The sequence below is a fragment of the Oncorhynchus tshawytscha genome, linkage group LG31 (assembly GCF_018296145.1).
Source record: "Oncorhynchus tshawytscha isolate Ot180627B linkage group LG31, Otsh_v2.0, whole genome shotgun sequence".
In the NCBI taxonomy this organism is placed as follows: domain Eukaryota; kingdom Metazoa; phylum Chordata; class Actinopteri; order Salmoniformes; family Salmonidae; genus Oncorhynchus; species Oncorhynchus tshawytscha.
Genome location: NC_056459.1, coordinates 19,892,520 through 19,905,640, shown reverse-complemented (window position 1 = coordinate 19,905,640; position 13,121 = coordinate 19,892,520). Strand labels below are relative to the sequence as shown.

Sequence of the window (13,121 nt, the reverse complement as noted above, 5' to 3'; positions counted from 1 at the left end):
TGGTTCGTGTGAGTACCTGTGCTGTGTGTGTTGGACTTTCGTGCTCTTTGGGATTGCACAGAAGATTACGGGTCTTTTCCCGTGTGTTAATAATTGTGCGCGTGTTATTTATTCAAGGTACTCCTCACTCTTTTGTTTGGTCTTCGTCCCCGTGCCCTTCATGCCAACGTGACATGCTCCTTAAAACCTCTTAAGGAGGCTGCGAATTTTCGCAGCTTTTTGTTAAAAATCGCGCAACATTTCAGCGCCTTGCTACTCATGTCAGGAATATAGTATATGCATATGATTAGTATGTGTGGATAGAAAACACTCAGACGTTTCTAAAACTGGTTAAATCACAGCTGTGACTATAACAGAACGTCTGTTTCATCGAAAAGCGCAGGAAAATCTGATCACTGAAAGTGGAAAAAAATATCCATGCGCCACTTACATGAATTGTTGAAGGTGAACCGTATTAAATGAGGCCGAGCTTGCAGTACCTACAGCTTCCACAGGATGTATAGAGTCTCCTCATTTGATTCGGATTTGATTCTTGGTCGAACCAACCCAAGGGAACCGATTCCCTCCGACCTGAAACAGGATGTTTTGGTCGAGGTTTTTCCGGTCATTTTTCCAGACGATTGCCTATAGCATTTACATCGCCTCCTGATGAATTTTATCGCTTATTAACGTGTACTAATACCTAAAGTTGCATTACAAAAGTATTTCGAAGTGTTTTGTGAAAGTTTATCGTCGACTTTTTAACTTTTAAAAAATGACGTTACGTTATGAAACGCTATTTTTTCCCGTTTATCACACAGTCTTCATAGATCGATATCTAGGCTATATATGGACCGATTTAATCGAAAAAAAGACCCAATATTGATTATGGGACATCAAGGAGTGCCAACAAAGAAGATGGTCAAAGGTAATGAATGTTTTATATTTTATTTATGCGTTTTGGGTAGCGCCGTCTACCGCAAAATCTGTCTGTTTAGGTGACGTTGCAGTATTTTGGGGGTACATGCTATCAGATAATAGCTTCTCATGCTTTCGCCGAAAAGCATTTTACAAATCTGACTTGGTGGCTAGATTCACAACGAGTGTAGCTTTAATTCACTACCTTGAATGTGTATTTTAATGAAAGTTTCATGAAATTATGAGTTTTATCAAAAACTCTAGGTGGCGCTCTGAAATCCGCTGAGTGCTGTTCCTTCGTGGGAACAGTATTTTGCATCATCCTTAAGAAGTTTTAATTACTTGTTACTTTTATTTTTAACTGCATTGTTGGTTAGGGGCTCATAAGTAAGCATTTCACTGTAACCTGTTGTGTTCGGCGCATGCGACTAATAACATTTGATTTTATTTGATCTTCAGGTCTGAAAGTCGCAGCTCTCGAAAGATGCTAGCGGTTCCGACTTGGAATTCTGAGTTGGATTACCGTTAGTTTTTTCTGAGTTCCCAGTTGTCTTGAGCACATAGAAGTTGGAGATTTCTGAGTTACGAGTTATTAGTCGTTTTTTACACAACATTCGTATCAGCAGGAAGGTGGGAGAAAGCTGCAAAGGGTCCGCCTCTCACGGTCCCTGCTCTCTCCTTCTTTTCCTCCTGTGAGACTGGCCAGAGAGAGGGGACACCGTCTTCCACCTGCTCTCTCCTTCCTTTCCTCCTGTGAGACGGACCAGAGAGATGGGACACCGTCTTCCACCTGCTCTCTCCTTCCTTTCCTCCTGTGAGACTGACCAGAGGGAGGGGACACCGTCTTCCACCTGGTGGTGAAACTCGAGTCGCACCGCATCTGCCAGGTGCACAAATTTATGTTGTTCCTATGACCAGAGAAAGTGAAATATTCTTCGATATTAACATAGATACGACGAGCTGCTAATAATAATACAAATGCAGGGATATCAATCCAACTGCAGCGGGAGTGCAAGTAGGGAGAAGCCCATTTCATTATGTAATAGTGTTGAATAAAAACAGTGTTGACAGTGCTGAATAAAAACTATTACATGAACTCATTCATAAAAACAGCAGCTCATTGCTGTTTTCTTTGACAGTCGCTCTCCGGTCATGGTTTTAAAAGTAAAAAGATCTCAAATAGGCTAGTATCGAACTTTGCTGTGCCCAGGGTTGTGAAATGAGCTATCCGATTGGTCAGAGCAGTAGGTACACTTAATTTAGACACAGATCTCCCAGTCCGCCAGATAGGCAGAGTTTGTCTTTTCAGACATGAAATGGTTCAAAATGGGAACACTTTGCCTAACAGGTGCGCAGGGCTTCTGAATCAAGTGCAAACAGCGGTAGGGGCACTATCGTTGGCTTTTCTACAGAAATGTGTGGTGATCAAGCATTTCTGTAGAATGCCTCGATCGCGACCGGTTGGTGACCACTGTTCTAAACCTTACCCTAACTATCCAAAGAAAGTGTGGCCCATCAAATCTCAAGGAAAAGGGGAATATAGGGAACGTAAAGTAGACCTGCTCTGCCAACAGATAGGTCCTCCAAACCCCAATGTGTGAGACAGGTGTGATTTAAAAGAGCACCTATTCCCTTGACACAAGCTTCTGCTCCCAGCGGTAGAGAACAAGGCTCCCAAGTGAAACGTAGAAATACATCACCCAACAACTGAGCTCAACGGTTTTTATGTCCCAATAATGAAAGAGGCAAAATCAAGACCAACACCCCATGTAAAAACGTGACCCACCATGATGGAAAGGCAGCAGGTCAACGCTGTACCCTACACTCCCTTTCCAGTGGCGGTGTCTTTACGTTCTTTGGCAAGCTCTGGATCTGATGATGGAGGTGAGTGATGATGAAACATCTCTCTCACACAGACCATTGGTCTCTCGCTGAAATACCTGGTGTCAGATGCTACTAGACCTATAAAATAAAATGACCCCCTTATGCAAGAAAGTCACAGGGAGGCACCAAGGGCAGCAGTCTACTGTAAGTACTGGGAAGTCCAGCCAATCCAGGATCAGAGCCAAGGAAAGGACACTTGCCTGTAAATAGACTAGGACCAGCAATTTCGAAAGCACATAGACCCACAGCAACCCTCTATCCATTATACTGGAACTAATTTATCAACAACATAAATTGCATTGATGATACCATAGTTAGTTAATGGGTCCCTTATTGGAAAACTGATTGACTGTAATCTGCATAGCAACAGAAAAAAAGACAAGCCATTCACTGTAGGAGTAAATACAACAGGAATGTTCCTGATTTATTTATGGTCCGATAATGAACATAATGACCGAACAAAGATCTGCTTCGTATCAAAACATTGTCAATAAAGCAGTGAATTGTGAGCTTTAACAGTGAGCGGGCCTTCTTGTTCTTTACCCATAATGAACATTAACAGTATAATGAACATGGTCACAGTGCCCACAGAGAAGGAGATTGTACCTTCAATGACCTACATGACCAACAGGGAGAATGGAAAATGCAGATGTGATTTGAAGCTAAAACTACAGCAGATGTCATTGGACAAAACATTTTAAAATGTGACCTTATTTTGAGCACTGAACAACAATAGGCTTGATGAAAAGGCTGGATAATGACCTCCAACAATCTGAGTATGGGTAAGCATCTCATGATGTCAGTCAGACGTGTAGACCAGAGAGACAGTGTTGTGGGTTTGTACCTGAGTTGTGTAGACAGATATGAAATGTTGATTTAACAGTCTCCAGCACCAATTGTCAAAATCCCCACACAACACCTCCCATTGTGTGAGGTTATCCCCAGACAAACACAGAGTTCACTGGGTCTCAGTCTACAAAACTGACCACATGCATTCCCTTCAGATCAGTTTTGCTGGTATAACTCCACTCTGGATGTCCACTCACATTACATAACATCCTGGTTGTACTGTTTGGTTAGTCATCAGATGACTCATTATGAAAAAGCTCTGATTCTCTAGAATCTTAGAGAATTCTAGAAAATCTGAAAATTCTAGCGAATTCTAGACTAGAGAATCCTTGAGAATTCAAGAGAATCCTGGGGAATTACAGGTCTTCTGACATATGCCAGCTACAGTACATAGACTGGATCAAATTACACAACTGTACACAGACTTAATCAAAAATCAGCAATAACCTTGTGTTTTCAGATAATAACTTGCTCAGGTGGTGGATTCCATTTGAACTAATATGGATCCATCCCCTAGCCAACCTCATGTGCCTCTCCATCACTGCCACAAGGGGACAATGTCCAAAGGTTAAGAATGATTTCCCAGAAGAGACCTTGACTGAGAGTGACCAACGATGATTCATGTTGACTAAGTACAAAGTCATTTACAGACAGATACCATTGAAGCAAACCTGCAGTAAAAAGTATTACTTCCAACAAAAAACATAATAGGTGAGTTCATATTGAAGTGGTGTTTTGTGTCTGCTACAAGAATTGAAATCAATATCTCTGGTCCCTTGCAATAAGATACAGCATTAGGGATTTCTTTATGTCCATAATATCAAGAGAAAGAAGATACCGCTAAAAAGAAAATGGTCCTTGTATCCACTCCTGTGAAGATTGTGCAATATCTCTTGAGGCTCACTTTAATGGAAGTGCAATGTACCATCCATTAGTCAGTTGATACCCTGTGTTTACACATACGCTATTCTGCAGACATGCTAAAAATGTTTGTATACGCTCTTGGTGCAAACAACAACTGTCACCTACCCACTCTGGTGCCAAAACACACACACACAGACATGTAATAAATCTAGGTTACTGCAGACATCTGTGGACTGTAACTACTGCACTCTGCACCTGCCTGTGCCACGACGGCAAACTGGGCTCATGGTGATTCAAACAGCTCTTTCATTTGCAGGGAGAGAGCAGTCAGCCTCACACACACTGGGATGTGTGTGTGTGTGTGTGTGTGTGTGTGTGTGTGTGTGTGTGTGTGTGTGTGTGTGTGTGTGTGTGTGTGTGTGTGTGTGTGTGTGTGTGTGTGTGTGTGTGTGTGTGTGTGTGTACTGATCACAGGCATAATCCTGCTAGTTGTTAATAATCCACCCCTACCTGCTGACCTCATACTGTACAGTAGGATCTTAATTTGATCACCCTGTTGCAGCAATGCCGGAAATGTAAAACGCACAGTGTCTTCGAGGTTTTAAAAGATTGCTGAAGTTTATCATTTCCACTTTGAAATTTCAGACTTGATTGTACCTTACAAAAAAATGTATCAACCCCTACAAAAATGTACATTAATTATAATCCACATAATAATTCACATTTCCTGTTGCTGCAGGATTATTTTCCTGCTGTAGAAAACTGGCTCAAAATAAGATCCTACATCTATATTATTATATTGAACATGGCCAGGTCTTGTCTATTAGCCAGCCTGTGTGAATTCACCCACGCTATCGACAAATATAATGACACCGTGGAGGAATGGTCTCTGGCTGGAAGAATGTTCCTCAGTGTTCTAATTTCTAATTATATGGCTCAGACTTCATGGAGAGTAAGGTGATTTAATCCAATGTAGAATGGAACTTCTGTACTTGATGAATTGCTAGGGACAGGTAAACTAACTGTGGGTACACATACTAATCTGTGATGTGCTATTAGTAGGCAGTAGTGATATACCTATACTCAAAGGTAAAACTTTTCCTCCGAGTTTAATCATGGCATCGAAATTGAGACGCAAGTATTTGTTTTGTATACATTTACAAATAACCTCCGTCTGTCTTCACTGGAACTGAACCAAAACAATACATTTTGCCATAACAATTATTCAATGTAGGCTAAGTATGAACATCATCCAAAATGTATAGAGAGAGGGAGGTATGTGTTGCTGGTCCTGGATAATAAGTATTTGTCGTCTGGATCTCATCACACCGCCACCGCGCGTCGGTTTATCATCCGGCCATATCACCAAGCACAGACAGAGTAGGTAGACTACTTACTTTTTCACCAAATATCGTCACTGTATAGGCCTAAGCTAAATAAATGATGTTGTCCTCTGGAGACGTGTTACGGACCGGCATTTTTGTGTCTTCTTAACTATCGTAATAAATGCAGTTTACTGAGGCCTTGGGCTTGACGACTCAGATGTGAATCGATGGGTGACCAGGATGCAGAGCGCGCGCAGTAGAATATTAATCAGACTTCTAGCAAAGAACGCTGAGTGGGTATCGCCAGTGAAAAGGTCTGACTGATCTGAAAAGAGGCTAGCAGGAAAGAGATGACGACAAGACGACCCGCATACAGTTGCCTATATGATTGTTGTCGTTCTTGTGCCTACGAAAGATGGGCATCGGGCATCGGGCATCAGCATTAGCTAAAGAAAGTGGTATAGGCTATGCAAATTTAATTGCGGGCAGGTGATGTTGACGCGCGAAGGCTGACACCCGATATAGGCTACTCCCCTAAATACCATGTTCAGCGTCTACCCTAAATCAGTGCCACCACCACTGATTGTACCAATGTATGCAGCAAACACTATTGTCCAAATCTATCTATTCAATTACGTCAACTTCTTAGCACTTTAATCATCAACACATATTGTCTCAGAAGCATAAACCAAATAAAATGCCTTCTTCGCAGCATGATTCCAGCCATAATACATGCTTGGAATCAAACAGACCTAAACCCTCTCATCTTTAATATATTCTACTAGTATTATAAGAAACCCTGAATATATGAATAGGTCTTAGATAATCAATCCAATATGTTGCAAATGAATGATGCATCTGCATCGATGTGCTTGTGTTTGGTGCCATACGCGCAACAGTTAAATCACAGCCCACCAAAGCCTATAGTCTTCTGGCTTCAGGGGAGGCTTGTTTTACAATTAAGGAAAAGGTGGCAGTATATACAAAAGGATGGTATGGGGTAAAGACATCGTTTTGCTTGGAGTTATTGGAAGAGGAAGAGTATTTTAGATGAATAGGTGCCCATGTTCATCCCTATATGTCCCCCATATGTTCTCTCCCTCAAACACAAGGTAATCAGAAAGATGAGGAACATGTCTGTAGTTGTCTGTGTAGTCTCATTATACAGCCTAAAATTGTAACGTGCCTTACACTGATTTATAAACCGAGGAGCTTGCACCTCTCATTTGCCATTTAAATTTTCTGAAACAAATGTGGTTCATTTCTAAGAATTTACAGAAATCATATTTCAAATAAAACAGGTGGATAGTGACGAGTATGGAAATGGGTCTGGTAAGATAAAAAAAAAATGCAGATAGGGGTGCGTAATCTCTCCTAAACAACCCACCGGTTATTAGGCATAAGCAACTCACGTATCCGCTTGAGCATACTGCAAGAATATTTATCGAGCTCTCGCTCAATGCCTGCATTGAACCGGCAGCCTGGCAAGTAAACGTTTCACCTTAGCTCTAGCCTTTTGTAATGCCTTTTTACTGCACAGCCGGGTCTTCCAATACAAAAAGACACCATCCTCCTCCAAAAACACAAGTAGTAAGACATGCATTACTACATAGGACATCAAAGGATTTTCCTTACCTCGCACACACGTGACCATCATAAAAAATACGAGATTCCAAAATATAACTCCAGTTTTAATCCTCATTTTTTTAGCTTGTAAAAAGTCCACTGGACCGCATCTAATACATCCTCTCTTGAAAAGCTTTAGGATGTCCGTCGACCTGATTTTATACCCCTCTATGTCATCTGTTTTCATGTTCACAATCATGAAGCTAGTTATTCTCTTCTCAATCTCCTCCGTTCCTCAGCCGGTAGCGGTGTGTCTTCGGTTGTGGCTGGCGCGCGGTCACAGCTCGAAGTGAACGGCGATGCTGGGATACCACAGCAACCTTGACGAGGACTCAACCATCTCACCAACAGGGGCAAAACTCTCAGCTCGATTCCTCGCGAGTTGGTACGTTGTTTAAAACGAAGTGTATTTAATTTTTTATTTTCTATAGTCAGTGTTTTCTGTGGAAATATCTCACCACATGAGTAGAGATGGTAGGTAACATAGCCATCAAATAAGAACAAAACTGAACCACACGAGTCAAGTGCATTCCCACGGAAATAAATAAATATAGAAAATATTCTCAGTGACGATAATATGGTAGGCTAATCTTGAGCCAATAAAAATGAAAACAAGTATTTTCTTTAAAGAAAATCATAAATTGCATGTAGAGTTTTTTTTTGCTATCTAAACTTCCTGACTGACAACGCTATAATTCAGAAAATGTCACAAAACAGAATATAGTAGGCCTTAGTGTGTTCCGTTTGTTAGAGATGACGATTCAAGAAACGACGCCATCCTTTCCATTGAAATAGAATAGTGGCATCAAAGTTAAATTGCAGTGGATAATTGGTGCAGACTACGTTTAATCTAACCAATTGCAGTTATTTAATCGTAATTTCGTGTAATTACACTGACATAAGTCATCCTCTGAAACACTGGTGCCACATTGCTTCCGAATTAAACCCTCTGCATATTCTATCGCATTTGAATCAGAAAATACATTGCATCTGCCCGTATTTAACTTCCTCTTTCAATTTTCAAGTTTAGTCATTTCCAGGATTAAGAAGCAGTGTAGAAGGACGCTCCTGCCATCTACAGGCTATGAGCCCCGTCAAATTCTCTCCTCATTGACCAGACTGAATCTCTCTCTCTCTCTTTCACTCTCCCTCCCACCCTGCCATCTACACGCTATGAGCCCCGTCAAATTATCTCCTCAATGACCAGACTGACTCTTTCTTGCTCCAACCCCACCCCTCTCTCCCACACCCCACACCCCACACACACGGCCTACATATTTGACAAATTCGACCATTTTAATATTTGTCCTATTTAGCCTAGGCCACTTTGTGATCTCACATTCACTTAACCATCTACTGTCGTCCCTGTTTTTTTTCTCAATTTTACACACGACTTAAAACAAAACCACATATTTAGTTGTTTATTCTGTAGTATATTTTGCCAGCACTGCGCACCATATGTGTGTGTTTAAAAAAATCATACTGCATAATTAGGAAGGGCTCGTGAAGGCGCGAGCGTGTTGGAACTCTCCAAGGTGCTGAAGTATGTCCGATACGGGCAGGCTGCATATTGCATTATCCAAATCAATGTCGGTGTGCTTGTTCATGTTCTGCATGAGATGATAGGGAGAGATGCACCCAATGCAAAATATTTGACGATTCCCGACAAGGAAACTACAATAAATGGGCATTTCGAGCATTTTGTTTCAAGGGGAGAGAGGGAGATCGTCCTCTCCTAACACAAAACGTCTTCCCGTCTCGAAGATCGACTCTGACTTCGCACTTGCATTTTAATGAACCCAAAGCCACATAGCCCACATTTAGGAGCGCCCCAGCGTTTCTGCAGACACGGTTAGCCTCTTCGCACAGACGTGGGCTGCTTGCACTGAGCTGCATGTTCAGTCTAATATAATGCTTGCCAACAAAATGTCATAATGAACATTTCCAAGACGGCTGATACAAGTGGCTAGATGCATCTGCACGCGACGGATTCGATTCGGAATAGATTCTCATTGATCAAACTGCCGTCGTGTGCAAGTCGTCACACGCACTCTCTCACCGCACAGTCCCATCACTCTTCACTCTGTCCTACATTCTGTCCCGTTTTTGTTTTAATTTGCAACAAATCTGTTCGGGTCAAGATAATGAAATGTGGTTGGTGCTTCTTTGTGTGCCTGTGCTTCTGTGCACATTTGAAGACAATGATTTAAAAAGTTGGACATTTGACATTTGATGATTGCATAGCCTAATTAAACACAATTACAGGTCATTAAAATAATTTGGTTTCATTCTCCAAACCATAAATTCTATATATTTCCAACCACCTGAATCCCCAAAACCATTTATTTCATTTGGACTTTTCACTGTTGTGACAGAGATAATTAGTTTGTGTCGCCTCTGGGCAAGGGTTTAGTTCACACGCTACAATACATGCTCTTTGGAATAGGTCTATACTTGCTGCTGGAAAACTCTCCTTCCTCGTCTCTTCCCTTTCTCTCTCCCTCCCGCTCCCCCTCCCTCCATGTCCAAACCAACAGTTATTCAAATTCCTCCTCAGCCCCTATCCACAGATTAATGCTGTGGTCCCACGCCCCTTCGAACAATGTAAAGGGAAACAAATCAAATCCAGCCATGATCATATGATCTTTCAGCATGGCGACTCGGCACCGTCACAGAGCAGAACAGAGCCAGTGTTGAGCTGAGCACAGCGGGGAAATCAGCCGAGGATGAATCACGACTACACCTCATCAAACTCACATTCTTCTCCTCACTGAGGGTCGGGTACAGTAGATAGCTACGACCTCCGTGCCCATCCACGTCCCTACTGAATCTCAAAGAACAATACTTTAAATCTTACCATAGGTGTATGGTTCCTACCTGCACTGTTTGTAGAAAAAATAAATTGCAATCTGAGACTATTACTGAATTGACCATTCAGAAGCTCTTCCCTGTTGTTTTCTGAGTAAGGGAGATAACAGGAGGGTGTACATTCATGATAAAGGCTCCCCTCAGTCAGAAAGTGTGCCCTTGTAGCTTATGTGTTTCAAGACAAGACGCCATATTGTTGGCCCCTATGTCAATGGTGGGTAGGACAATTCGAAGCTGACATGGAACATCTGATTCAGCGACAACAATGATGACACGGGAATCCTCATTCAGCAAGTATTGTAACTTCAATTAAATCCCCAGCATCACCGTTAATAGATTTATAAGCACCAAGTTGTTAATAGCATGTTGCAGTTGAAACAACAACAAGTGGACACCCTGCCAGTTGTCATGCTAAACAGCTGAGAAATGGGGTTAAAGAAATGCACCACTCTTAAATTCAGACAGAGCTATTGATGCAAGTACTGACCATGCAGGAGATCAAAAGTACAGATATAGAATCTTAATTTGAGCCAGTTTGCTTACAGCAGGAAAAGAATCCTGCAGCAACAGGAAGTGTGAATTATTAAGTGGATTCTAAGTAATGGACATTTTTTTGTGGGGTTGATACAATTTTTGTTAGAGCAAATCAAGTCACGTTTTAAAGTGGAAAAGCCTTTTCAACCCTTCAATATGCTACAAGTTTACATTTCCTGCTGTGCAGGAAGATTCCCAGCAAATAAGAGTGATCAAATTGAGATCCTACATCTCTATAGCTCTAACCTAAAGTAGCAGGCATAAAATAAAACATCTGAGCAGTGTTTCAAAATCTGGTTTACAATGGAAAAAGAAGATAGTTTGAATTAGCTGTAGGCTTATCCCTGAAAACTGGATACTGTACATCCAGTGGTTGGCATATACAGTGCATTCGGTAAGTATTCAGACCCCTTGGTCTTTTCCACATTTTGTTACGTTACAGCCTTATTCTAAAATTCATTAAATTGTTTTTCCCCCCTCATCAATCTACACACAATACCCCATAATAACAAATCAAAAACTGTTTTTTTAAATATTTTATTTATTTGACAAAATATCACATTTACATAAGTATTCAGACCCTTTATTCAGTACTTTGTTGAAGCACCTTTGGTAGGGATTACGGCCTTGATTCTTCTTGGGTATGAAGCTACAAGCTTGGCACACCTGCATTTTTTGGAGTTTCTCCCTTTCTTCTTTGCATATTCTCTCAAGCTCTGTCACTACACAGCTATTTTCAGGTCTCTCCAGAGATGTTAGACTGGGTTAAAGTCCGGATGCTGGCTGGGCCACTCAAGGACCTTCAGAGACTTGTCCCGAAGCCACTCCTGCATTGTCTGGGCCCCAGTCTGAGGCCCTGAGCACTCTGGAGTGGATTTTCATCTAGAATCTCACTGTACTTTACTCAGTTCATCTTTCCCTCAATCCTGACTAGTTTCCCAGTCCCTGCCGCTGAAAAACATCCCCACAGCATGATGCTGCCACCACCATGCTTCACTGTAGGGTTGGTATCAGGTTTCCTCCAGACGTGACGCTTGTCATTCAGGCCAAAGAGTTCAAACTTGTTTTCATCAGCTCAGAGCATCTTGTTTTTCATGGTCTAACAGTACATGAGCTCCAAGCTGGCTGTCATGTGCATTTTACTGAGGAGTGGCTTCCGTCTGGCCGCTCTACCAAAAATTGCTTTGCCTTGCCGTACGGTACCAGGTGGTTTCCAGTAAAGTTGCTAATGTGTAGCGTGATTATTTTTTATTGGTTGTGGTGTGCATGTATTCTGGAGACTACTGTTACGAATCCCGTTGGCCCGGCAGTCTAGTGGGGATGGTATCGAGACCCGTAATATAACTCATGCAAAGTGTAATAGTGATTGATGATTGATTGGTGACTGATTGGGGAATGATGAGTGCCACCTGTGAGGGAAGAAGGCGAGAAAATAAATACACACACACACAGGATACACACACAGAAGACCTGTATCCGTAGCACTACATAAGAAGTACTCTATGGCAATAACCTGTGTGTGTGCAACGTTAGTGCAGGGCACTTTTGACATTTTTTGAGGACTATCTGTTGTTCCATGTATTTAATCTGTTATCAAATGTGTTTTTATGGGCTAATATGTCATCCAATATGTATTTTTATATATTCAAGGGGCCTTGAAATTCAAAATCAAATAGCTAAATAATCCTTTGTATGACCTTAAAAACAATTACATATAGTGTCACACCCTGTTTCACCTGTCTTTGTGATCGTCTCCACCCTCCTCCAGGGGTCGCCCATCTTCCCCATTATCCCCTGTATATTTATACCCGTGTTCTCTGTTTGTCTGTTGCCAGGTCGTTTTGTTTCGTCAAGCCTACCAGCGGTTTTCCCTCTGCTCCTGTCTCTCGATTGTTCCTGTTTCCTAGTTTTCCTGGTGTTGACCCTTCTGCCTGCCCTGACCCTGAGCCTGCCTGCCATCCTGTACCTTTGCCCAACCTTTTTGGACTACTGACATTTTCCTGCCCTGACCCTGCCTGCTGTCCTCTAACTTTGCCCCACCTATCTGGAATACAGACCTCAGCCTGCCCTTGACCTGCCTTTTGCCTGCCCCTGTTCGATTTATAAACTGTTGTTACTTCGATGTTGTCTGCATCTGGGCCTTACCTGAAACGTGATATATAGCTTTTCTAATATATCCTTGACCTATTGGAAATCACCTGGTCTCCTGCATACCTGTCACTGCCCTTGGCCGTGAGACCCTGTAGGCCTACCCTCAGACAACCTCATTGTCTG

At 42.0% G+C, this 13,121-nt stretch overlaps 1 protein-coding gene across 1 annotated transcript in view; it reads right to left on the bottom strand.

The window, feature by feature from the left end:
• The window catches only part of LOC121841470 (CUB and sushi domain-containing protein 3-like), a 633,380-nt gene extending 625,572 nt beyond the window's left edge, over positions 1-7,808 (bottom strand). Inside the window, exon 1 of the mRNA XM_042310031.1 lies at positions 7,455-7,808. Coding sequence (XP_042165965.1) covers positions 7,455-7,644 — 190 coding nt within the window. The 5' untranslated portion in view covers positions 7,645-7,808. The remainder of the gene's footprint in view (positions 1-7,454) is intronic.
• Positions 7,809-13,121: the final 5,313 nt, after the last annotated feature.